Source organism: Cylas formicarius, unplaced genomic scaffold, assembly GCF_029955315.1.
Source record: "Cylas formicarius isolate icCylForm1 unplaced genomic scaffold, icCylForm1.1 PGA_scaffold_6__28_contigs__length_40554024, whole genome shotgun sequence".
NCBI lineage: Eukaryota > Metazoa > Arthropoda > Insecta > Coleoptera > Brentidae > Cylas > Cylas formicarius.
This window is the reverse complement of record NW_026844347.1, coordinates 25,067,588-25,095,555: the sequence shown is the minus strand read 5'-3', so window position 1 is coordinate 25,095,555 and position 27,968 is coordinate 25,067,588. Positions and strand designations below refer to the sequence as shown.

Sequence of the window (27,968 nt, the reverse complement as noted above, 5' to 3'; positions counted from 1 at the left end):
TTGTCTTTTCGTAAGATCTATTTCATACAAAATTATTATCCTTTATCCAATTAAAAATTTGACAGTAAACTGACCAAAATTAATGTTTCTGTGAAACTAACCTTATATTTTGACACTGGGTTTAAGGCTTGTTTACCTTTTCATTTATAGTTATGATTAATAAATGTTTTCTTAATGCAAGTGAATTTTAACCCTCATGTGACTTCGATATAAAAGTTGAGAGTATACTGGCAGGTTATAAACTCAAAAATGAAGCAAGAAAAGACAGGAGATACTATCCGGCCATATAAATTAGGTAAAATATTCCTAACAATTCATTTTTTGTTCTCATGTTAAGTTACAACTGATATTTCAGCTCATCAAATTGTAAGCTTGACTGGCATTAGCTTTGAAAGAAAAAGCATTATAGTAAGTATTCAATGGTAGGTTACAAAATATAAAAAACTTGCCTATCAACTATTTAAGGGATTTGTTGAGCTTACTGTTGTTCCACTGCGTGATAACCTCAGAGTTATAAAACTTAATGCCAAACAATGCCGTATCTATCGAGTAATTCTGAACGAGCAATATGAAGCCCATTTTCAGTATTTTGATCCATTTCTCGACGTATGTCAATCTGACACTGTAACGTAAGAGGGTGTGATCTGGTTTGACAAGTCAAAATTGTAATTTTTTTAGAAGAAGTTTGGACGTTTTTTCCCAGCACCATTTAACAGCTGCTCAAAAAGTGGATCCTGACCATGCTGCTGGTGAATTAGTACTTACAATTCCACCTGAAGCCTCACATTTGGTAGCTGAAGGTACTGCTTTAAGAGTTGGCATTGAATTTTCTCTGGAACAACCTCAAGGTGGAATACATTTTGTGGTACCCAGCAAAGAAGGAACTTATGCAGAGGTACTTTTTGTGTGCAGTTAATTTCATTAGATGCATCAATATCTTTTCTAGAGAGGAGTTCATATGTTTACTTATGGTCATCAAAATTCCTCACGGTTATGGTTTCCTTGTGTTGACAGTTTTGCAGAGCCATGTACTTGGAAGCTAGAGTTCACAGTTGATGATGAAATGGTAGCTGTCTCTAATGGTGATCTTGTCGAAGTCGTATACACTCCCGATATGAGACGAAAGACATATCACTATTCTTTAAATATACCAACTTGTGCACCAAATATTTCATTAGCTGTAGGGCCTTTTGAGATTTATGTTGATCCTTACATGCATGAAGTGACCCATTTTTGCTTGCCTGGACTCTTGCCTCTATTGAAAGTTACAACCAGGTAAAATCTAGTGTTGATTTTGAAATTTCAGACATGCAATGAGTTCTTTTTAGGTATATGCATGAAGCTTTTGAATTTTATGAGGAGACTCTGTCAAATAGATACCCCTACTCTTGTTATAAACAAGTATTTGTTGATGAAACTTATGAAGATTATCAGTCTTACTCTACCATGAGTATTTTGAGTGTTAATTTGCTGCATTCAGCTGTCATTATTGATCAAGTTTACATTACTCGGAAAGTGATGGCGGAGGCAATAGCTGAGCAATTTTTTGGGTGTTTCATATCAATGCAAAATTGGTCAGATATGTGGTTGAATAAAGGTAGGGTGATATGTTTTTGGGTTTTTGTAATTATTTTTATTTTAAGCCACCACTATCCCTTCCCCCTTTGAAAAGTTCTTTTTTTGTACTATTTCGTAGTACCAAAAGATATTATTTGATATTATTAGACAAAATTTTCCTTATGTACCTAGGGATAAGTCAGTACTTGTGCGGACTGTATTGCAAGAAAGGTTTTGGTAACAATGAATACAGGGAAATGATACACAGTATGCTTCAAGACGTCGTTAAGTATGAAGAAGAATTTGGTGGCATTATTCTAGGTAATTTAAGATTTCTTCTCTATATGTATAAAAAATATAATACAATATCAATTTTTATAGACCCTAGTCAACCTCCTGCTCCGCTTCCTGTGGGTGCAAATACTCCCCAGTCAACTCAAAAGTCGAATGAAGAAAAATTTTATTTCTCTATCAGAAACCTTCACACTATGTCACCAATGTACATTGAAGCCCTACACAAGAAAGCCATGCTGGTTATGAGGATGTTGGAACACAGAATTGGTCAAGAGTTACTGCTACAAGTACATTTGCATTATTATTGCATGGATGTGTATGGAATGTAATTTGTTCTTTTATATAGGTGTTTAATAAGCAGCTCTCTTTGGCCACTAACGCAGCCCAACAGAAAATCGGTAGCGGACTCTGGGGTCATATGCTTATTAGTACCAATGTTTTCACAAAAGCTATTTTTACTGTGACCGGCAAAGATATGGCCGTCTTCATTGATCAGTGGGTCCGCACGGGAGGTCACGCCAAGTTCCACCTAACATCGGTCTTCAATAGGAAAAGGTAGGTTATAAAGTGCAACAAACAAATTTTACATTTCTTTCCTTTTGTAGAAACACCATTGAGTTGGAAATTAGACAAGACGCCACCACTCAGCTGGGAATAAGAAAATATGTAGGGCCATTGCTGGTAACCCTCCAAGAACTGGACGGCACTTTTAAACATAACTTGCAAATTGAAAATACAGTGGTCAAAGCCGATATCACTTGTCACTCCAAAAGTCGAAGGAACAAGAAGAAAAAGATTCCACTATGCACCGGCGAAGAAGTTGATATGGATTTGAGCGCCATGGAGTAAGGAATGCTTAATAGTATTAATTTTGAGTGTCATTTGGTTGGCTCTCTTCCTTTTTTTGTCTTTTTGCATCTAAGAAAATAGTCCAAAATAGAAATCTTATTTTTAGCGATTCGCCGGTGTTATGGATCAGGTTAGACCCTGAAATGACTCTCCTCAGATCGGTAGTAATAGAACAACCCGATTACCAGTGGCAGTACCAGTTGAGGCACGAAAGAGACGTTACGGCCCAGTTGGAAGCCATCGTGGCCTTAGAACGATATCCGACCCCGCCCACTCGACTAGCGCTCACTGATACCATCGAAAATGAACAGACTTTTTACAAAGTGAGATGTCGTGCAGCACATTGCCTGACCAGGGTCGCCAACGCGATGGTCGCGAATTGGGCAGGTCCACCAGCGATGTTGGCAATTTTCCGGAAGTTGTTCGGTTCATTTGCCGCACCCCATATCATCAGGCAGAACAATTTTCAAAACTTTCAACATTATTTTCTGCAAAAGACGATTCCCTTGGCAATGGCGGGTTTACGGAATGCCCACGGGATCTGTCCTCCAGAGGTGATTCGGTTTTTGCTGGATTTGTTCAAATATAACGACAACTCAAAGAATAGGCATTCGGACAATTACTATCGTGCTTCTCTAGTCGAAGCCTTAGGTTGGTGTCTTCGTCAAGCCGGAAACGTTTGGGTTACTTGATTAATTTTTTTTTTAGGCAACACGGTGACTCCTGTTGTGTCGGTAGTCGCCCAAGGTGCTCCGATTACACCGGAAAGTCTTAGTACCGACACCAAACTGATCCTAGAGGAGATAACGAGGTTACTGAATTTGGAGAAGGCGTTGCCATGTTATAAGTACACCGTGTCAGTAGCGTGCTTGAAAGCCATACGGAAGTTGCAAAAATTCGGACATTTACCTAGCAGATCAACTTTGTTCAAAAGTTACGCTCAGTATGGAAACTTTATAGGTAAGAGTAAGCGTGAGAATTTGTTTGTATCCATAACTTAATCAAACTAAACAGGACTGCTATAGACTAAGGTGACCAGACGCCCCGCTTTTAGAATTAATTTAAATTTTATATTTATGATAATCATTGTTTTGCGTTCTAAGAATCTTAGGTGGTAGACGACTAACATATTGCTTTTGCGGCCCAGTTACATTGTATTTGTTTCTTGGATGGTAGATACACTTTCAATATATTTCATAAATACATAAATACAAATATTTTATATTCATGACCAAAAGTATATCACCGACCTTAACCTTAAAAAAATTCAGAAAGAAATATACAAATAAAATTTTGCAAATATTTTAAGTCAGTCAAACTAATTTCCTTATAAACAACAGCTATTCTGCCAGCTATCGAAAAAATTTTGAAAATCCTACTTTCTATCACAGGACGAATGTCCTAGAATTTTAGAAAAGTTCTTTGAAAGAGAGTCTTCAAAAATTAGGATAGAGTTTGTGCAAAAGCAAACTTCTCTTTTTCGAAATGTTTTAAAACTTATTGAAGGTGACAAAATGTCGGCAATCGAAGTAGCAAATGAAGTTAATAATTTACAATGTCAATGTCAAGAGAGGTTAGAAAATAATTTTCTCCCCAATTTAATCCCCAATAGTATAAACCAGCTCGAAGAGCAAGGTTAAGTAAATCGTCGAGATATTATGAACCATGTCAGTTTTATAGTAACTGCAAAGATGATTTGAAAGACTGGACGGTACAATGTAATGATATCGATCATTTTCGTTGGGTTACATTAAAACCATAACTTAATTGGAACGATGTGCAAAAATTATTTGATTATATTTCGCAGATAGTAATATTTCCGAAAATGATCTTTTTAATGAAATGTCATTACTAAAAAGATATATTGATAAGGAAAAGCTTAAATATTGGGCATCAGAAAAAATCGCAGTAGAAAAAAATAGAAATATTTCATCATTTGCAAACAAACTGTGCTCCATACAATAATGTATTAAAAATTGTGAAAAATCTTAACCAGGAACTAACGCTGAGATTGAACCCCTTTTTTCTACAGTAAATCAAGTGTGGACATCAGAAAAATCAAAATTAAGTGTTGAAACTTTGAAAGGCATTTTATGTGTCAAATATAATTTGACAAATTCTTGTGAAGATTTTTACAATATTTTAAAAAATATGTCAACGAATAATATATTATAATTTTTTTTTATATTTAGAAATTGTACTTATGTTAAAAATAAAAAAAAATATTAAGATATTTTTATTCTCTATGAACATTTTTGTTGATACCCCTTTCAGAGTTGTCCCGCTTTAACCATGTTACCTTGCTATAGACGCCTGGCACCTCACCGTTAACTAGCAATATAAGTAGTTTTGGTCAGTTAATTAATTAATAATAAAGAAAAAAAAATTGATGGTTACCAGTCAAAATTAATAATTGTTACTGTAATTTTTTCACCTCACCTGACTGCAATATATTGGCCTTGTGTTCTAAATAAACAAGCCAAATCTTACTAGTTGTTGAATACTAGGCTGTAATGCGCATTGTAATCATTATAAGAAAAAATAAGCTAGCTATAGCTAATAGCTAATAAATTTTCAGATGTTAGACTTGCCGCACTAGAATGCCTGGTAGATTTTGTTAAAGCCGATGGTAAATACGATGATTTGCAGCACATTATGGATATACTGGAGAATGACGCCGATTCCGGTCTAACCCATCAGCTGGCTCAAGTATTGATCAAGAACGCACCCTTTAAAAGGGCACATAGGTCCAGGCTAGATGTACCCGACTTAGTGGAAAGAATATGGACCAACATAAAGTAAGTTAGTTACAAGTTTATAGTGTTGCTCATTTACTCTATGTATATGTATTTGTTGAAAAACGACTTCATTTCAGTGGTATGTTGTCTCACGATACGAGGCTGCGCTGCGACATGGTCGATCTGTATTACGCCCTCTATGGGACGAAACGTCCGTTGTGTTTACCGTTGCCGGAACTTTCCGGCTTGGCTAATCTGACGAAACCTTCCGACGCTAAAAAGATTAAAATGGCGATCCCGAAAATATCGCATGACGCGGTCGATGTTAAACGCGAAGCTGGTCCTGTTTCGAAGGATTCCGCGCAACCCGCACGGATCATAATCGACAACAATATCGATGTATGTAGTATGAACGTCGAGGTAGTCGCTGTCGACGACAAAGTTAAGGTTAGTTCTGTCGAATTATACAGCGGATAAGTAAATTCCAAAGTTTCCTTAAAGTGTTTAGTTGAAAACATCGCTGTACCCCTTAACTCATTCTCAAAGACCTCACCTGTTGCCCTGTGGCGTCTCTGTTATTTATCATTGAACACCCTTATTGACTATGTTAACGTTCATTTTGTCAGATTGTTGCAGTTGACTTTAAGATTTTTCTCATTAAAATTAAATTGTTTGCCAATTGCAATGTTGGTGTGTTGTGTGTCAGTTAGTATGTCACGGTCACACACAAAGTTGAACCAAAAGGCTTTTTGGCAATTGCATTATTACCGTGAAAATATGAAATTAAAGATCTGAAATATGTAGAGCAATTTAAAATTTATTTGAAAGTATTATTTTGTAGTAAATGAAACTAAGTGCTTATCTCCTTTTCGATACTTTTGCCGGTTATCTTACTTATCTTTAAAGATAATTTTTGCAATAAATTTTATGAAACGAAAGACCATACAAACTGAATTTTATGGATCAAGAACACTTCAAATCAAGCTAATTCAAATCTAAGCAATTTTAATTTGTTTTTAGGAAGAACACATGGAAATACAGGTGACATCACCAGGTGCGACCGTCCCGAAACAGGAATATTTTTCCGATAATTCAGTTTCTTTGCCTGGAATGGGTCAGAGTGGCCCAGTTGGGTTTGAACCAGGCATGTTCAACCCTGAAACTGAAGCCAGCAGACACAAAACTGATTCGAACGGCCAAAAGGTGGTGAATTATATAATTATTTGTCAAATCTTTTAATTTTTTTAAGTTTCAGCTGAAAAAAAAGAAGAAAGACAAAAAGAAACACAAACACAAACATAAACATAAACACGAGCATAAACACGGTAAAGAGAAGAAGGAAAAAGACCCAAATAGGCCAAAAGTAAAAGAGGAGACGGCCGTCAAGGAGGAGACTCTGAGTTCGATGAGTTCAACACCAAGCCCAAATCCGGGGTTGGTAATCGGTGACCATCCGGTGGATATTTAAGTATGTCGGTAGGCCATTCTGTTTGATTGCTAAACCTGAAGCGGTTTAGCGCCAGCTCTCAAGTTCAAGCCGATTGAAAACTGTGATTTGTATTGAGTTAAATTAAGTTATTTAGGTGAGCGATGATTAATTGTCTATTTAAAAGAAGCATTAAATTGAAATTATATAATTTCCATTGCCTATACTCTACAAAATTGCTCTTACAACTTTATTAGATTAAGATTATAACATTTAAAGTTGTCACTCTGCTATCACATTCAGCCCCCAAGTTAAGGCCATATGAGTCTCTTTGCACCTACTTGAGAGGAACATTTGTGAACATATATGACATATATGACTTGGAGTTATAGAACGCCTGTCTCGAAGAGGCGCGGTTAACGTAGGTTTATCACCTTGCCTTTTCTGAAATTGACGTAGACATTTAATTCTCGCCATACAGGCCGTACTGTGAATCTGATCCCCTAGTTTGTCGGGGATGGTGCTATTTTCCAGGATTCTCCTGGGAGATAATGGAGTTGATTGACTGTTCTACCTTGGTTGCGTTTTTTAAATGAACCATCAACGCAGCTGTGCCTATGAAGGGTATTTCTCGGAACAACATGTTCTTTTATTTACACTTCCCGTATTTTCTGCACGCTTTTTAACAGAAAGGGATACTTTGTTAATAAATAGGTTCAAAAAAACATCCAAAGAAACATTGTACAACTGAACAAAACTCACGCTCAGGCCATGTCTGAAGTGTAAAGGAAAATTGTACAAATGAAAAAAATGTTTTCACTGAGTAGAATCTATTTATTTTAAATATTAATTGATTACATAGTATAGGTTGTGTGCTTGCCAAGATAAAATATCATGTTATTTACAATGTAATAGTGAAACGTAAAATTGTATGTACTTAAATAATTTTACTTAAAAGTTCGAGACTTGCGCCTCCTCGATTTGTCCCAGTCCTTTCTTCCCATTCAACACGAACCCAGTATAAAAAAAATTGTAAATCTCGATAATCATTTCGTACCTTAACTACTTAAATGTTTATACAATTCTTACAAAACACCTCTTCCGAACAGTCTCTAAGTGGTGATTTTAAAATGGAAAACGTCACTAGACAGCCAGGAATCAGATCAATTACGTACTATTTTAGACAATTCTATGCCCAGGCCGAGCCAATCGAATTCCCCTCCTAAATCAGGAACCACGCTGAATACTTTGTTGGCACTTAATTAATTTTCGCCGTCCATGCGCGAAATCGACCGGCTCGCGCCGAATAATTTTAACAACTCGTTAAAAAATATTCACAAATATACATCCTTCACCACGTATTTTAATACTAGGGGATGATCGCGCAAAAATGTATACGGTTTTGCTCACATCGATAACAATAAAAGTAACAACGGCAAATTTATATACACCGACGAAAAAAGCGTAACTTTGATTGGTCAATGATATAAAAATAATTGTACTACACACTAGTCTCAAGGAATCTATGTACAACAAAACGGAATAACACAATTTGGTAGTCCGGTTTACGTTACAGCCAACATAATTTTCAAAGCGTCTTTTTCTTGCTTTATTCAAGACAATTTTCCAATTTCAGAAACGCGTTTTTTTAAATCGCCAAATAAGTGTAATACTGCTAAAACTTCGTGCATGTTTGGTAACTGTTTTGTAGAAGGAAACATTTCAAGTTTAATTATATATGGTTTAAAAATACAGTTAACTGCCATAAACAAGTGGAATTAAAAAATACAACAAATATAGAATAATAATTCATACATTAAATCATTATATGAGTGAAATTCGGTCTAAACAACTTTAAAGTTTTACTCAAATACTCTTAATTATATTTCCATTTTTTGCTCTGCACTGTTGAACTCGAATTATTTGCACCTACAGCGGTTACCAAACTTTTGGCAGTACTAAAATATTGTCTGACAAAATTAAAGTCTTTTTGTGCTAGTGATCACGCTGCCATGCAGGAATGTTGATATGTCGTCGTTAGCAATGGAAAAAATAAGAACATAGTCGAGTTTAAATCAGGGTTTTTATCCCTCAAAAATCCTTATTTTATTGATTATCATAAACTCAACCCTGTATACTATCACACATGTACGTACTACGTGTTGCGTAGACATCTACTGCATTCAAACTTTTGCCACGTAAACGGGACTGTGAGGAAGTGGGACTGAAACATTGTCTTCTAGACACACTTTGGGTCCTACTAACAAAAAAATATTTATATTTACAAAGTTGCGTATTTATATTTTTTACAGATTTTAATTTGTCGAACTTGGTAAAAAACTTATTGTTAAGTTACAGTTTTCAGTTACACCTTTCTATTCTTTATCACATTAACCTTTCATAGCCTATCGCTAATAGATTTTCATAAAAATGGATAAAAATAACGCAAAATCTTTTAACCCGTCCTATAAGCAATCTTGATACCATCGACTGAGTCTGGCATTTCTTGGTTTGATTTTATCAACATCAAGGGACCTTAATTTGCAAATATGAAAAATTACATTTTAAGTATTTTAAAATGTAGCATTGACTTATCGCTTCATAAGTGTATTGATTCTAACGTGCGTTGACAAGTCAAGAATAACAACAACCAGTATTTTTCCCCAATTTTTTGAAATGGATAATTAATTATCAGCATATAAAAAATTGGCGACAAATTCACTTACGTTTGTTTGTACAATTACAATTAATATTCAGTTGGTTGTTATTCCATTTTCCCCCATTTCCATCTTTTTGTCTCATCGTTGCCGTCGCCTCGCTTTAAAACGTAATTTTTATGTGGCTGTTGTGGAAAGTTTATTCAACGATAAAAAAAAGACACAAATTGTAAAATAAACCCTTTAATCTCTAGAAAAAAGCGAAAAAATCCGAATTTTACCAAGTTCGAAAGTCAAGTAATCATTGATACTACTTACAATGGGATCAAAACAACGAAAAATTAATACTAATGTTATATAAAGAAAACATTGCACATCATAGATGGTTTTTTGTTGCGACATAAATTCAAAACTAAAAAAAAAGTTTTTTCATATTCGTCGACGCTCACCTCCGACAAAAGAAACAATCACGGGAGTTAACGGTAAAGGCTTAACTATATAGATATAATAAACTAATTTTTATAATATTATTATGTACTTTGGACATATCTAACTATGGTTTTCCAAGACAACATGCATATACACGGCATGGGCGTAACAATTTTTCCGTGCGAGACGGATCGGAATGTGAGAGAAACGGTATTCGTCGGACCCGATCCCCCTCGCGGCAATAATATACAAGTAATAATAGTATGCGCTAGGATTATAATAGTTAATTGTATAACTAATACTATGAAATCGTATTGCTCGTATTGCTTGCGTCAATACAACCTCACAAGGTTCTTTTTTACTAAAAATGATTATCATTTTATTTACAATCTTGTTCTGTTTAATTTATAACTCTAGCCTCTCACTATTACATATCCGACGATCGAAACTGATTTATCGACATTTTGTTTCCGTCATGCAAACTCCCTACGTAATTAGAAATCCTCGATATATCCAAATTATATGTATTGCTATCAATATAAACGTATTCCTATTCTGCCGACGGTTGTCGCATCGTTCCCCTATCTAAACTACTATCTATTTGACGGCGGAAAAGTTCTGCGATTGGTTCTTGTTGCCGGCCACCCAGTTTGAAAAGACATCACTGAAAATAAAAATTTAAAGTATTTCTTTTTGCGTCAACTCCATATAGCTATTAGATAATATAGTGGCCCTATTACGAGAAAAATTGATGCGCCGCAGGTGGCTATGATTTGTTCGTAGAGAAGGTCTTTGCGCATGCGTCGACCACCCAACTGACCGCGTTGTGACATTGTCGTAATTTTTCTGGAAAATTCATTAATTTTTATAACGCAACATCAATCTTTGAAATCCGAACATAATTGGCAACGCCGAGCTCAGTAATTACAGAACAGTCTGTGCCCGGCGCCAAAGTATAACTTAATTTCTACATGGTTTTCTGCATGTATTGTTAGCAGATGGCGGACACGATGCAATTTCTTCGAGCAAAATGTGCTTGCTTATTTCGATGGAATTTCGTTTTTTAATTTGTGATACAATAAATAATATGGCTAAACTTTCTACAAAATGTTTTAGAAATAATAGAAACAAGGGAAATGAGGATGTTTCTGTTAAGTGATAAATGAAATATCCTAATTATATTCATTTTAATTCTGTAAAACTAATTTGTTCTATAATAGTCTTTAATTTTCTTGGCTGTGTTCCAATACTTACAATTTTTTAAACAAATTGTCCATTAGCACTTTTCATAATTATATCTTCACTAGGCTTGCGGTGAAGGAATAAACGGTGTGTCCATGTTTCTTGTGCGATATCTAGCATCTCAAAGTTATATTTAGACTTTTAGCAGTCATCTTTCGTGATTTCGACTTGGTTTACATTTTCAATAGAGGTTATGAAGGTTACATTAAAAAATACGTGTAGAAATTGCATCATATCTATAGGGCTTAAAGAACAAAAACGCCAAATTAAAATGCACTGCTTTTTCGCACCTTAACTCCTTTTTTGACTGAAAATTTAATAGGATCTCGACATATTTTGAGAAAATACTTCCGAAAAAATGCCGGACCTAAAGATTGACAGCGGCCATATTGCTTGTTGAAAACCGTTAAGTCTTATGGGTCCAACGTCAGATTTTGCCATTGGTTAAAACGAAATTTTTAATCTCGCATATGTGCACGTTAAATAGACTTTTTCAAAAAAATTTTACATTGTTGCTTCATAAGTTCCTGTACTTTCAGCATAGGCAGGGTCTTTATATATCTAGCAGCTATGTGGTCCACTCAAATAATTAACGCCATTACTATCTATAACTAAAGTTTTGTTATAAATTGCAGCTAAAACTAAACAAATAAATGTTTGAGAATAACTATGTCCCAAATCGCAACATTGACAGACAAATACCATCTTGACAAGTGTTTGACGCGCATTTAATAAAAAAAAAACGAACCGAATAGCTCCGGTTACTTTTTGAAGCAGAGGAAGAATGTCTAACACAAATAAAGGGGTCAGTTATCCTCACTCACCGACAATGACTGACGACACACTCGTTGCTGCAGTATTCGTCCTCCCATTCGGGGCTGGTGATGGCCGAGTTAGGACAGCCGTGACGTATGCAAGGGTTTGGCGGCCGCATCTGCGCGTTGTTCATATTTTGTTGTTGCTGTTGCGGTGGCGGCGGCTGCGACGAAGGGGGCCCGCCCCCCGTCTGAGACACGGGGGGCGAACTCCTCGACATTGACGGAGGCGGACTCATGTGCTGCTGCTGCTGCTGTTGCTGTTGCTGCTGCTGCTGCTGTTGTTGCTGTTGTTGCATATGAGATTGTTGCTGATGAGGCGAGACGGGCATGTGCTGCTGCTGAGGAACCTTGGCGACCGAAAAATGGCGAGAGACAAACGGTTAATGGGTGAAGACGAACGGAGTTGCTTGGATATGCTGGAAGTATTCTAGGAGCTAGCCTCTGGGAGGAAGCAAAAGGATATTAGGACTGAAACCATGGATAAGTTGCGTTTTATTGGACTCTTTTAACATAATTTCCGAATTAAGGGTGAGATGGATTCCGGTACCTCCCCCTGAAAGCTGTAATCGCGAGAAAACCCTTTAGGCAAAGCTAATATCAACTGTTTAAGAGAAGATATTTAAAAATTATGTCACTAAAAAAAACAAAAAAAGAGTGGAATAAATCAAATAAAAGAAGGGGGTCTTTCTTCACAAACATTATAGATAATGTATATAATGTAGAAAAATCTCAATTATTAAAAAGTAATAAATCTAAAAAGAGACAATGCTTTATAAAGGACAAGCTGTTGTTAAACACGCGAGAGTTGACTCATTATGGTTTTATTATAGATGTTACTTTTTAATAATCGAGTAGTGTTTAGTCTAATCGAGTTAGATTCCCTAGTCGTCTTAATAACCCGGATATATTATCGAAACGTGGATCCCCGTTTGAATTACTAGAATAAAATATATTTTCGGGAGAAAGACGCGCGCGGCATCGCCGCAGTAAACAGTAAATCTCTTTAAATGAATTAGAGAAAAAAGAATACAACATTCATTATAACATGGAAATCACTGCTAACAAATGAAAATGTTAAAATTCAACAATCGTCCTCAACAACTCCTCAAATCACACCGCAGTAATTTCAATTAATTCAATTTTCCATTATGAATTAGCAGATAGGAAAGCGTATTTGAAAAGATATGTCAAACAACTGCCAAGCTGGTATTTGCAGTCAATTTTCACCCCTGTTTTTATATTTAAAGGACCGTTTTAAAGGGCGTATGTTATCACCAAGTACTGAATGGATATAATCCTGGTCCATCAGACATGGGGGGCACATCCAGTGTCAGTTTTTCAGTTTCCCCGTCTATAAATCGGTCACGGTACGAATTATCATGATCTAGCCTAAAACATGCTTGCATTTTCCTGATCTTAGAACGTGAATAAATAATAACGGGACTATTGTCACAAAAAACAAACCTGTTGCATATAACTACTGTGTTGCTGCTGCTGTTGTTGGATGTGCTGCTGCATAGTCATGTGGCCGCCCATCGGTGACTGCATCATGTGCGCTTGCTGAGGTGACCCCATGCTGCCCATCAATTGTGGGGGTTTTTTACCGATTGGTGACTGGGCAGGTGGAGTTGGTGCTCCGGATGTGATCGGAGGTGACGGTATTGTGCCCTGCGGTTGGTAACCGCCGTAAGGCGAACCACCCGGTGGGCCGCTGTAGTTGCCGTAATTGCCATATATCGGACCGCCTTCGCTATCACCAGCACCTTTTGAGACCAAACTGGCCCTGTACGCCGCAAGGGCTTTAAGATATTCCTTCTTTGCCGCTTCGGTTTTCTTTTTGTAGACCTGCAAAGACGAAATTTTGGTTAATATCTTATGAAACCAAATTGTTTTATCAAATTACTTATTAATATAGAATATCAGACTGTCATTTTCCGTCACGAAAAAATATTTGTTTCCTAGTGCTCATTATACCGTTAAATTTACTATAAATTTACTAATTTATTTCATTGGTATTGGGAATTAGGGTTAGAACAATTAATTTAAAAATTATATAAAGGTAAGTAACACATACTTATTTATTATTGGCACAGATTGAGGTTAGATTATTTTTCGGTTAGTAATATTTAGTAACTTGCGTTATTTATAAGTTAGTTACTTATTTTTCAAAGGTTTTTCAACCTATATTTATTTGAGCAACATCATCGTGTAAACAACAAAATGCAATAACTAGAAAAGGCAGCAAGTCGTAGTTTCAAATCGGAGGAACTTCTTGCAACGTGAAAATCGAGCAAACGTGCTGATGCAACTTTTTTTGCGTTGCAGAACCAGGAAAAACAATATAAAATACGATTTCTTACATTTTTGTGGTCTGAATCCAGTCCGTCCCACATGGATGCAACGATTTTCGACACTTCTCCGAAACTGGCGTTGGGATTTTGTCCTTTGATTGCGGCCTGGGTATCACGGAAGAACAGTGCATACGCCGAAACGGGCCTGGGAAACAAAAGTATTATATTAGCAGGACTGTTATATGAGATAAAAGAGAAAGAAAAAGGGAAAATTACTCTCTTAAAACACTATTTAACATTTTTCAACTTCTTAACGTCGTTTTTCAATTTCGGACTATTGAAATTTAATTCCGAAAAAAGTGCAGATTTTTGACATTTGACGGGTGCGTTAAGTCGACATCGGCCGCCGACGTAAATTATTATATGCTAGAGGCGAATAATTTATAGAAATAATAAGAAACTTCAATCACAATTTAAAGTTGCGATTTTTGGTATGTATTAGTAACTTATTTTAAATATGTAGTTAAAAAATTAATGAAAATGCTTCATACGATTTCTAATTCATTCAAATTGATGGTCCCTTATTTTTTAAAAATTAATTTCAACTAGTTAATATTGGAGAATTTTATCTTGATTATATATCACTTACTTAACATATAATAGGCGAATGGTTTTGGAAAACGTATACAATGAGGTTAGTCAATGAATTGATTCCCCTTTTACAATTTTCAATGGGCAAGTTTTTCGATTCTAATTGTTGGCAAGATTTAATGTATGGGATGCCGGAATTTGCGTTTTTTCCATAATATGGCTCATATCGTCATTACGCTTGTTAATGCTAATATACGCTATCTATTAGCAGTCAACAGCCACATCAGTATAGCCGTAATGGACTATAAAATACAAAAGCTGCACCGTAAATCCACTAGAACAAATTTTCCTGGGGTGAAATGTGAATTTTTTTATGGCCTCGCGTATAATACCAAATGTCTTTTTCGCTCCCTTTATTTTGGCTGCTACCGTTAGGGGAAAACGTTATTCTTTCCATTTTAATGTTGCGTGTAATAGGTTGCAGTCCTGAAGAAAACTATTTTACAGAGTCGGAACAACGTGAATTTATTTGTTAAAGATTTTTTTTATATTTATACATAAGCGTTATATATTTTATATATAATAATATAATATATTTATATTTTATATATGGACCGTTAAACAACAAACACTGACGGTCATGTCAGTGAATGTAGTCGTGTTGTTTTGCGAAAATGTACCCAAAAACTGACGGTCGTAGAAAAAGTATAGTATGCAACACGTTCGGTAAACTTTTTAAGTCACTCGTTTATTAAACACTTGCTCCGCTGCGCTCCGCTCGTGTCAAATAACTCTTAATGCTCAAAATGCTCTTTCCTTATTAGTTAATTATTACAAGGTAACAACTTAAACATTGCTTTTCATTTTACTACAGTAGGAAAGTATTTTGACAGGGCATTTTGACATTCACCTGTGTTAACGGCTATTTTGATAATTTTTATGATGTCGATATTAAATGGGTACAGCTTATCACCTTGGGGAATAATGTCATTAATTTCAACGATATACAAAATATTTACTAATTCTAAGTACTCCAAAATTAGTTTGAAGCAATCATAATAATCAGTTTTTTTTTACTTCCTACTATATGCAATGATGACGTGTGCGCAACGTGTCACTTTAAAAAGTCACATCGGTTGTTTTCGGTAGATTTCAAACACTGGCGGTATTTTGACATTTGTCAGTGCTGGTCACAGAATGAATACTATTTTAGTCTGTAGCTTGTGCTTATGATAGTGATGTCACACTCACTGAATGAGTATCGTAGAAAATCTATAGTAAAAAATTCCTCACAGACACTAGCTTACAAAAACAAACTCGTGACTAAAGTGTAGTTTATAAAATTTATACCAATAATTGTGAAAATTATATTCGAATAATAGCAAAGTTTTTGAGCGGGTGTTGTGAGCTTATGTTTATCATTGACTACTAATAAATAACAGTTTGTTTAAACAACACATTTTGCAATAATTCTAGGTTTTAAGAATCCGATTGGAATATGCTAAGATGCAGAGGTGGAATTTCGCTTTACCGCCAATTTGAATAAGACCTGGTGAGTTTTAAATCCTCTCTAATCATTTTCCCTGCCCCTAAAAATACTACAATAATTTAAGCTTATTTATATCTTTGATCAAGATGCCCCACCACTGGAATGACCGCCGTTTTTCCGACTTAATACATTATTTATTCGCGTCATTTGAACCGATCTGGAAAATGGCGTTTTTTGTCGCTCTCGATCCCCCTCGCACATAGGGGAATAGATCGGCATCGTGTAATAATTTAAAAAAAAAGGATCAAAGGAAATCGACGTCTGTATTACAAAAAGGGGCTAAGAACCTTTAACGTTATCCCGCCCATAAATATTTCAAAACCTTATTTATGGAATTAAAAGGAGGATAGCGGAAAAAAGTGCTTTTTATCTAATTTATTTGCAGCACTTGGGCGCTTGTGGTTGTGTCCAACTACACGTTGCGGCTTTGTATTAAGCATTTTTTTTATGCACGCAGCTTACTGTCTTCTATAACAAACAGATTCTATTAAAGTGTTAAATTATTAAGAACAAAGTTTTTTAAGTAAAGCTTACTTTTAATAAAATCGTGACGCTTATCAGCATCCGATTCTTTATATACACATATGCAGATCTAATATACATTTAAATCCAAGAAGTCTACACCTGTGCGAATCGTCATTTGAAAACACGCTTTCAGCAGCAATTTGAAAACTCAATCAATAAATAAAACCATAAGAAAAAGCCAGCTTTGTATTTCCTAAAACCAATTAATTTTGGATACTTAAATTTATTATGCTATAATTATATTTTTCCATACCAAATACTTTCAATTCGGCCCTTTAGTCACAGGGTTGGTAGCGATTGCATGTTTTCGGTAAATTTTAGCAATAGTATTTTGACGTTTGTCAGTTCTGACAATCAAGTCACAAGTCACTCAGTGAATGTATGTCACTCGTTTATTAAGCTTGTACTAAAACAAACTCGTGACTAAAATGACATCTGACATACTTCAAGTTTATCTCTTTTTGGTGATTCAACAATAACAAATTTATGTTTTTATTAATTCTATTTTTCAACTAAATAATAAATCATAATATTTTCAATAATTTGACTAAGAATAAAAGATCCAAAAAAATCTTAAATCCAAGACTTTTTTGAGATACTAGATAAGAGTTTATCGTAAAACATATTCCATTACGGTTTTGTTTATGCCGCCTGCTAATTTCTAATTCTAATCTAATTGACGCGTAGATATGATGTCAACGTTCGGGACACAGGCAACAAAACCTTTACCACGATTGAACATCAGAGCTTCAGGACGACCTTTACATGAATACGAGTTATTCCACATATCTAGGGACGAGTAACAAATTAAAATTTCTTAACAGCTCTTTCCTTTTGGTGTATATTCAACCTCTCTCCCCCCTTGCTTCTCGCACAAATCGATATTTTATACCACCCGTTAAACGTTCCAAGCCCTCGACTTTTTACGACAACAACGACTAGAATAGGACGGAGAAATGCAGGCAACGAAGAAAAAGGGAGACAGGGAACAGTTAAAAGTTCAAAGTTCCGCGCGCAGCGTACACAATCAACACGATATAAAGTTTTCCTTTTTGACAAGTTTAAACGAGAAACATTGTTAAGTTTTCTTGAAAGGTTCGCGCTACATTTTCGCGTGCTAATTTGTGTTGAAAAAGTCGACGTTCGCATTTGCTTTGTGCGAGATTAATAGTGTTATTCGAATTAGGCTATGGTTGTAAGACGCCGTAAACTTTTTAATACAAATCTTAAATCGCTCAAACTTATGAAACTTAAGCGACGCGTTGTCGAGCTGAAAATTTAAATAAATAATTCTTAACATACGCCGGTTGAATATTAAATTTAAATGAATTTTTCTACTCCCCTCTGTAAAATACCTAATTACACACCGATCTAGAGTGCGGGAAGCGTCACTTTACCACGTCAGTTTGAGAGCAATCGGATGTTTTCGGAGATATTTCCTACGCTTTGACTTTTGACGTTTGTCAATTCTGACGGTCATGTCATTGAAGTGTTGTTTTGCGAAAATGTACCCAAAAACTAAAGGTCGTAGAAAAAGTATAGTATGTAACACGTTCGGTAAATTTTTAGGTCACTCGTTTATTAAACAATAAACTCGTGAGTCAAATGTCGTTTACCGCACCTGTTGTATAATATACTAAAAACGTACGAATATTTGTAGAATGGTATTTAGTTTCCTTTGTACGTGGGTAATAATATCTCCGGAAACATCCGATTGCGCCCACTCCTGTGTGGAAGTATCCCAGAACTGGAAACTGGTGTCTATTTGGGTATTTCGGGAAAGTGAGTAGAAAAAATTTGTGGTTATATGTGGATGAAAGATCATAATAATTTATTGCAATTAATAATAATAACAATAATAATAATAATAGTAATAAACGACCTTTATTTCATAACAAACATCAAATATAGATGCCAATTAGTTGTTCCGGCGACTGGCGCAGTCTAGCTTTGCTACTCTACTGAACCAGTGCGTGGCACAATAGTACACAACAAATTTTTTTTAGCATTTTTAAAGCATGGTTATAACAAATGCATGAGAAAAAAAAACAGAAAAAATCTCTACAGCAAATTCTGTAGATGCAGTAATTCTTTCTTATCTTTAATTTTAAACGTATTACAATTTAAATTTACCAGGTTATTAGGTACTGAATTATAATATTTTACATACGAAAAACTCCTAAACATGGCACTCAGATGATTAGGCGTAGTTAAATATTCCCTAGCCCTAACATTCCTGTTATGTATTTCACGCCTAAACGCTATTCGTTTCCGAATAGAGAATGGAGTATCGGGATCGTTTATAGTCTTTTTTTAAAAAAGTACAGAAATGTAGTACTCTACGAGACTCGAACGCAAGCCACCCAGCGCACGAATTACTTTTACATATTTTGAATTCTACACTCACTTTCATTATTTAAAAACAAACCATATACAAAATTTTTCCTTAACTTTTGACCTAAAATTTGTATATTACGGTATAATCTTTTTAAAGCTTTTGAAATATGCTTTTTAAATGTTCTTTACCTCTTAGCTCGCCATCTAAACAAATTCCCAATTAAAATATTTAAAGAATTTTTGATACTATTCATCTTATTAATTTTTCAAAGAAACTTCCACAAGCTACTGTAATACTTTTTACAAAACTTCTGGATTCCTCCTGCGTTGGTTTTTGCTGAGTCGAAATTGCTGATGTTTCGCCGATCATCCTGTTGGCTTCTTCAGAGCTTGACTGAAACTGGCTCGTATTTTACTCTGTACTTGCTTATATATTGTTTGAGGGGGGCACTAATGAGGGTATAAACACCGTCTCGGATGACCGATTCCCAAATTGGTGCAGGTAGAGACCTGAGTCGCGGTTAAGATTGTTAATTTGGTCATAGATTTCTATATACTCTCGGATTTTTCGTTGGTAGAAGAATTTTTCATGAGTGTGTGTTCGACAACAGCTGATGAGTTTGTCTTAGTCATAAGGCTCTTTCCTGTTCTTTGAGCCTGGTTGATATTTTTCGTCCGGTCTCTCCAATGTATTCATTGCCGCATATGCATGGGATGCTGTAAACTCCTGGCATCTCAAATGGAATTTTGTCTTTGATGGACCGAAGATGTTAAGAGATTATTGGACAAGTGGTAAATCTGGTTTTGACGTTATACCTTTGATATGTGGTCAGTGATGTTTTGAATGTAAGGAAGGACCACAGTGGCAAGTGTAGGATTGCTTTCGGCCTCATTGCTATAGGAAGGTTGTGGTGAAGTGTAATTTTTGATGGAACGCTTAATATCTTTAATGTGGAAATTATTAGAGAGAAGAGCAGAGGTAAGGTGTTTTAATTCGTTTTTCAGTGGCTCGGGCTGAGATAGTTTTACGGCTCTGTAAACAAGAGAGTTGATAACCGATGATCAGCAAAAACCGACGCAGGAGGAATCCAGAAGTTTTGAAAAAAAAATTCGTTTTATTTTTATTACAAAAAAGTAATAATGAAGATTTTGTAGGGTTTAACTTAAGATTATAGCTGTTGGAGAGTTTACTTAAAGTATATATAAATCGCGATTTATGTTTTGTTCTCCCTTCAAGAGATCATCATCATCAAAACAGTAATAAATTTGTATATCGTCGGCAAACGCTTGAATTTTACAGAAAATTAATGATTTTAGAATGACCGAAGTATACACGATAAATAACAAAGGATATAAAATGAACCGCTCTGGCACCCCCGTGAGTATTTGCACCTGATCCGAAAATTTGTCACTTGCTTTCTATCATTTAAATATTAGACATAATAATATTCTTTCGTAAATATACTAAATATCTTGCAAATCACTAACACATAGGCGTTTCAATGCGGTCTTGAAATGTATTGGTATTAGCTTTTTCAAAGAGATCGAAAACGATACATCGATTGTGAGAAAAATATTCCTAAACCTACTTACTTTTGAGGTTCGTTCGGATCCCGCTTCTTTTTCTTCTTTTGAACTTTCGGTTTCTTTTGGGCTTTCGTCAGCGTCTGATCTGCCGGTTCTGGACTTGGCCGCTTCATAGCAGTTATCTGTAAATAAACGTTCGCTTAATTTGACCGAATTGAAATTGAGTTGGAACAAAATATCAAGACTTGCACCGTGGGTCAGTGGACGCTCTCGACACCTTTAAAAATGTCAATATGTGGCGTCTAAACGCGCAGTTTTAAAGCCGAGAATAGATCAATAATTATTGCCGTTTGTTGCAACAAAGTAACTATGGTGCTGTATGTTATGACGCCGTGCAGTTCCCCCTTCTAGAATGACGCGCACATTGGCCGTCGAATTTCGATATTTTACGTTTAAATCAACAACCCAAATACTGCTTTAGTACAACATAAACCAAACTTAATCGCCGGCTATATATCTAACCGGCACACCATCTGTTTAATTTTTAGAATTTACTTGGCGGCTTTGAAGCGTTTTAATTAATTGCTTTAAGTGCATTTCTTTAACATTCTCAGAAGTGGTTATGGTTTGGTCTTCCAGGAAAAATGTTTAGGTCTTGATTACACCATAATATACTCTCGCTGCTTGTTATGAAAACCTACAAAATAATTAAACTTTATCAATTATAAATAAGGCAGGCGTGTTTAATCGATTTTTCAATATTTGGTGGGAGTACTAGAGAAAATTGCTAGAGTTATTGCAACAAAAATGTCTTCTCCATTCAAAAAATTTTTACCCAAACGGAAAGAGATAAATTTAGACCCTGCATTTTTATAAAATAAAATAAATCCATTAAATTAGGAGAATAAAAGCAAAACAAAAATGTTGGCGCATTTAACATAAAAACTGAGAAATATATCTGATAAATTTTTCAGATAAATACATGAATAGTTAAATTCTCTTCGTGATCTCTTATAGGCTTTTGCTAATAACAGAAAAAATCGAGACGTCCTACTTGTTTTTGCCTTTACGTTACGCGAATTCCGGTCGAAATTTTATGCCTGAGAATTGATTATCTCCCTCCTCTCTAATTTTTTAGAAGCGTTACTTTATTTTTAGGCGGCAATTCTTGCCAGCTTGCGACACCGCTGGCGGTGCAACTAACCGATATATCTCTTTATCTAAAATTATTTATTTATTTATTTTATTTTATTTATCTGAAATTATATATTTATTTCATTTACCCAACAAAAATGTAAACATATTTTCCATTTCCAATTTCTAATTTTAGGAAATCACATATAAAAGTATTTTTAGTTTCAAAGTCATCCCGACATCCATAGGCATAGGAATATGAGATTCTCAAATTGCTAACCAAACTGATGAAATTGAATAAGATAAGTTATATTTACGTTTAAGCAAGTATTTAGTTTGAATGTATATGATATACCAGTGACCACATATACCCAGAAGAGGCTTGCTAAACAATGGCTCGTACTTACATAACTACAACGAGCATTACATTTTTTGCACATGTCACTGAAAGCGCATTTAAAAAAGCTGATTTGAGCACTCCGAAAGGTTGGTAAATAATTAATTATTTATACGGCCACCTAGGGATTCCAGATTCCAATCCACATCAAATCCACAAACAAATGCTTTTAGCAGCTAATTCGTGGGATTATCACTGACTTCTAATAAATATAGAAATAAATCCCTGCATGCAGAGGCCGTCTTTCCAATGGCGTTACAGTAATTTTATAGATTTTAACACTGCTGTTACCATGTATGCATGTACCGATTTGATTCTACACACAATAAATGGAAGATGTGGCAATGACACGTGTTGGCAACTAAAGCGAACCTTACAGAATAATTATTACTCGGCAAAATCATTAATTTCTAATTAATAGGCAATTGATGAAATTGTTCAAGCTTCAAATTTTGTGTATACCTTGTTGCTGTTGCATTTCTATAAAACGGATTTTACTAGCACAGCTTTCGAAAGTTAGGCAATCGTTCTATCGCGTAGAATAATTTTTCTTTTTTTTTATGAGTAATTTCGCTCGCATCTTATAGCCAAGCGAGTGAGTTCAATCTCAAGGGTGGTTTTCCATTAATTTTTGGGCGTGGATGTTAAGCCTTTGTTTACGTTTGTTGTCGATTTTAATCGTTTACCAATGATTTCACACTCTTCATTTAAATTTAGATCATAGAGATGCAGTTATTTAAGAAGTTTGGAACACGTTCCATTTTTTCCCAGGTGCTAAGGTCTTCGCAAATCATCTCAAACCATTTATCATTATGGAAATATGTTTAAGTCGTCGGAATAACAATCAATGCTAGACGTACCATAGCAGGATGAGGCGTGCTATCATCACTATCCTCACTGGTCGTGTGTTCTTGCCCGGGTGGCGCCGGGGGACTATTTCCCCTGCCCTGGGGATGCTGGGGCGAAGCCCCGTACTGACCCATCGAGCCGGGAGGCGGCTGCCCGTGACTCATCATCATCTGTTGATGTTGTTGTTGTTGCTGTTGATGGATCATCAATAGCTGATTGTTGTGCTGTTGTTGCTGACTGGGGCTCATTGAATAGTTACTTTGGGGGGTATGGTACTGCTGATTGACCATACCGTGATCGGGCCCGGATAGGTAAAGGGGCTGTTGATAACCACCTGTAGGGTCGTGCATCCCCATCGCGTCTTGCTGTTGGTTCATTTGTTGGCTCATTTGTTGCATGCCCTGGAACGAAGAGTAAAGGTTAAGAGACGGCAACCTAGGACAGCACCAACAACAACATCAACAGACGTAATCTACCATATATGGGGATTGTATAGGTTAGTTCAATAGGTTGCTAGTAGAAACTTGCAAATATTTCATATGGATAGGTACTCACTATTGATTTTATGAAAAAATCGAATTAAATATTTTAAAATGAAACTAATTAGACCTGTTTAAGTTTCCGTTCGTGACTGTACCATTGATTCATTAATAATATGTGTAGAATCCAGAGCCCAAACTATTACGATTTAACCAAGACCACTTAGATCAAATGTGACTCCTTACAAAGGCTATTTTATTTAAAAATATTTTTGCTCAGCACTTTAAAACTTTTTGAAGCATCTCCTTGTCATACTTGACGGAATATGTATATATCCTACTAGATCAAGCTAAATAAATGTGTACCACAGGGGCAAGTGGCGCATTTTGGTAAAAAAAAAAAATTGATTCTCCAATTCTTTATCTGTAAATAAGATACGCTTTCTCTGCAAAGCTGCAAAATTATTTTGATGTCACCTATTACGAAAATTAAACCCTAATCCGTATTAATTTCTTCCAACGAATGGATGCATATTACACTTAAAATTTTCTACTCCCTAGTCTAAAACACTATCGCCTGTTAGTCTGTTAGCTGCTACTTCAAAAATTTCCTATAATTTAGTCACGGATTTGGGAGCCATTCGATGTTTTCGGTAAATCGTGCTCTTTTGCAAAAAATGTACCCAAAAACTAATGGTATAGTAACAAGTCTATGCAACATGTTGATAAACTTCAGTTACTCGTTTATTAAGCGCTCGCACTGCTCGTGTCAAATCTAACTCGTAACGAATATAAGTAATTGATTTGGGTTAAATTTTAATATTTTAAGCTCAAGATTCTACAGTTAAAATAATTTCAATTATTGACGAATCATCCTTTAAGAAGACAGAAAAAACTTTTGTTCTTCACAATATCTAGCAAAGCACAGGTTTAAAATTTTATGCTGAAAAGGCATGGTGTAAGAAGCGAACTATAAGAACTAACCAAGGAGTGAGTAAATGCGGTCATAACAATTCGGAGCCTTTACCTTTTTCCCGCTTTCTCGGCAAGGTGATTAAAAATGTTTGGTATACCGAAATTTCCAGGAATTTCCAATAAAAACTAATTACATATTAGTTCAACAGCACCAACGATGAAAAAAAAAATAAAAACGAAAACTAACGGTTCCTTTTTCAGAGTCAACCGCATTTATTGTGGTTGTATGTAATACAATTTAGATACGCCCAATTAGTATCAATATGCGCAATAAACCTTTCAAATTGGATTGGCGTGACTCATCAGGTTTGGAATGTAGGAATGACCAAATTTAATTAGAAACGCGACGAGTTTTCAAATAAAAAATTCACGCTTTTGTAACCAACGAAACCTTTCGTATGGCCGTGATTCAACGAACGATTACATTTTTTAAACAAATTTCTCCTTTACTTATAATCATAGCAATTATAAATATAATAATGTACGTTGCATGAACGTAACATTATCTAGTGTGAAAGTAGTTGAAAATTATACCTTCGCAAGCGGGAAAGGTTTTTTTAAGCCAGACAAAACAATTTTTTTTCGTGTCACCGTCACCGTAAAAACTATAAAACGACATCGCGCGATCGGCATGTGTTGTAGCACTGAAGTCGACGTGACGCCCGCCAAAACGAAAAATGTAATAAATATGTTTCGTATTTACCATGAGAAAATATGTATCTTATTAGGGACTCTGCACAGCACTTGACTTCAGATGTTTTATTTATAACGCGCCGACTGCCGATCTCGAGTGCAGAAACAGAAACAATAACGTCGAAACATTTCGTTCATATGTGTGGACGGATCGCGATTTAATCACTTTTATACGGGGGAGCGTTGTAAAATGTGGTGGATATTTAAAAATTTATTGGCTAAAAGCACAATTAAAAATATTGTTATGTTTTTAAACCAACTAAAATCGTTCCGTTGCATTAAACAAGACGGTGAAATTAAACAAGCCACCCGGCGTAAAACTTACTGGACCTTCAATTGTATTTCATCCAGGAATAACAAAGTTACTATTTATACAATAATGCTATACACATTAGTAATAATTTATTTCATTTGGTTATTTACATTTGCACGTCCCGGCTTCAATTTTGACTGACTGGTCAGCGAGCTGCTTTTCGCTTATATATAACGCAGCCCCTGCTCGCCATAGATTCGAGTTGTCTTCCAGAAAAGAGCAATCTGCCTATGCCTGAGTTCTTAAGTGCGGATGACAGGAGAAGAGCCGGGCTGAACCCAAAATTTGACAGATTTCAAGAGTTTTTTCTTATTTCAATCAATTTATGCATATATTGGGAACTGGGAAACAGGGGCTAAAAGGGCAAATGGTGTCAGTAGCAGCAAATTTTGGAGGTGTTTCTGTGATATACTGTGTAACTGGATGGAGTTGAGAGAGTAAAAATCCAATTATATAAAAAAAACTCAACTTCTTATAAAAAGTCCTGTTTTGGAAAGAATATTGTCAATTCAAATTACAAATAGTTGAATATGGCAATCGGTGATTTATGCATCGGTGGGAAATGCCCTAAGCAGAAAAAATAACTTTAAACCAAAATTACAAGGATAATAAAGGCGCATAAACCAAAAATAGTTTGGTATAGTGGTACAGTACCTCAAGAAATAGTTTTTATATTTTTGTAAATGGGATAGAGCAACACAGTAGTAGCCCTTTTCTTAAATTTATACTTTAATTTTCAGTAAGAGTCAAAGGGTCATTTCGTATTTTGCAATTTTAAAACACAACGATAGTTTTAGTCTTGTAAATTAGTAGAAGAATCAACTCTATCGCCAAAAAAAGCATTAGATGAATGAACTTAGTCATAGTTTGTACAAGGGCAGAGTAAGGCCTTTGAAAACCCTAATATTTATTATATGAAGAGGATGTAGAAGTTACAGTGAGCATTTGGATCCGAACAGGCACCTTAGGAGCAAATATTAGCATTGATTTGGTTTATTTGACTAAAGAAAATGCAATGGTACGGAAATATAATAAGATTGCTTTCGAAAAATCTTTGCGGAGCAAGTTCGTAGCGTCTAGCACGAAGCAGCTCTTTATCATAAAAGGAAAGAGCTTCGCGGTTTCGCGTGGTAAAGAGACGCATTGTTTTTTTATCGCGCTCCTGCGGACCACTATGGAACTTTCACAAAATCGATGTAATTTAATTGCGCATGCACCTTGTATAAAATGTCCTTCACATCTCGTCGAACTTCAAAGTTACAGCAAACATCTGTAAATATTAAAATTTGCACAAATAATAGCGTTGTCCAATGATAGTTATTTCAAATATCGGCACCCTGTATAATTGACGAAACCTGAAACTTTCTCTCGACACAGTTTATGATACTGTTTAAGTAAAATTATCCCATCTTTAACGGGTTTTCATTTAGCGCCAATAATTAACCCACAAAAACGGAAATTTTTAGAATGTTTAGAGTTTTTGCCCATAAACGACACACCCTATATATGATCCAAACAATGTTCGAAGTAGAGGTATAGCCCTAGATCTTCCACGTTTCCTGGGTCAAAAATATTTTGAAAATAGTAAATGGTTTTCGAGAAAATTAGTTTTTTCTGAAACCATGCAGTGCGCCATAATAATCAATGACGTCATCGCGTCTTAACAGCCTCCGAAATAACGATTTCAATATGGATTTTTTCAAATATCCCGAGTAGCTTATCTGATAGACGAAAACCGCAAATACAAAAATTGTAGCTCTCGATGCGGCCTATGACACTGTTTGAACCAATTAGCCATATTTTTTACGATTTTTGATTTACGGCTAATAATTTACTCTGTAAAATAGCAATTTTCTAGGTCTTTTAGATTTTTGCCTATAATTTGAAAACCCTGTATGTAATCGAAAAAATGCCTAAAATAAATGTTATTGCACTGAATCCTCCGCGTCTGCTGGTTAAAGAATTTTGCCGATCGGGTGAACGATTATGGATTACATATTTTTCTAGAAGCTAAAATTACCAAAAAAAATCATTTTTATTTAAAAATACTTGGTAAAATTTGAATGCACCCAATTTCTACCGTTTAGATGTGGACACGGACTTTTATTTCTCTGCTGAATTTGAAGTTGCAAATCTAGGAGACTTAACACATCTCTCACGGAATATGAAGAACACCCTGTACCATAGGTGAAAACCTTAGGTACAAAAGTTTTTGCTGTTTAGGTCGGCTATACCGAAATATAAAAATCTGAATCATAATCTTTCAGTCATAACCGATTTTAAATAATAGGGGGACCC

General features: G+C 35.4%; 2 protein-coding genes across 8 annotated transcripts in view; one reads left to right on the top strand and one right to left on the bottom strand.

Annotated features, from left to right (window-relative positions):
- The first annotated feature begins 131 nt into the window (after window positions 1-131).
- Window positions 132-7,537, top strand: LOC132704171 (transcription initiation factor TFIID subunit 2). 2 transcript variants are annotated; one of them, XM_060674018.1, is made up of 16 exons: window positions 132-295; window positions 356-408; window positions 466-629; window positions 682-895; window positions 947-1,275; window positions 1,329-1,597; window positions 1,750-1,878; window positions 1,939-2,138; window positions 2,198-2,406; window positions 2,457-2,696; window positions 2,807-3,351; window positions 3,409-3,660; window positions 5,279-5,498; window positions 5,576-5,885; window positions 6,459-6,641; window positions 6,694-7,537. In XM_060674018.1, exons 1-16 carry the CDS (start codon window positions 250-252, stop codon window positions 6,904-6,906), a joined length of 3,576 nt encoding a protein of 1,191 aa, XP_060530001.1. In that variant the 5' UTR covers window positions 132-249; the 3' UTR covers window positions 6,907-7,537. The 2 variants fall into 2 exon arrangements, with proteins under 2 accessions (XP_060530001.1, XP_060530000.1); XM_060674017.1 differs by having other exon boundaries at window positions 679-895.
- Window positions 7,538-7,709: 172 nt separating this feature from the next.
- LOC132704172 (TOX high mobility group box family member 4-like) overlaps window positions 7,710-27,968 on the bottom strand; it is a 428,384-nt gene continuing 408,125 nt past the window's right edge. For 5 of the 6 annotated variants that reach the window (XM_060674021.1, XM_060674022.1, XM_060674019.1 and 2 more), the window contains 6 exons: window positions 23,222-23,611; window positions 20,897-21,012; window positions 14,371-14,506; window positions 13,475-13,855; window positions 12,017-12,357; window positions 7,710-10,614 (listed from right to left, as the gene is read on the bottom strand). In XM_060674021.1, the coding sequence (XP_060530004.1) occupies window positions 10,548-10,614; window positions 12,017-12,357; window positions 13,475-13,855; window positions 14,371-14,506; window positions 20,897-21,012; window positions 23,222-23,611 (1,431 nt within the window). In that variant the 3' untranslated portion in view covers window positions 7,710-10,547. Of the gene's footprint in view, window positions 10,615-12,016; window positions 12,358-13,474; window positions 13,856-14,370; window positions 14,507-20,896; window positions 21,013-23,221; window positions 23,612-25,198; window positions 25,322-27,968 lie in introns of those variants that run through there. The other variant, XM_060674024.1, reaches the window with a different exon arrangement.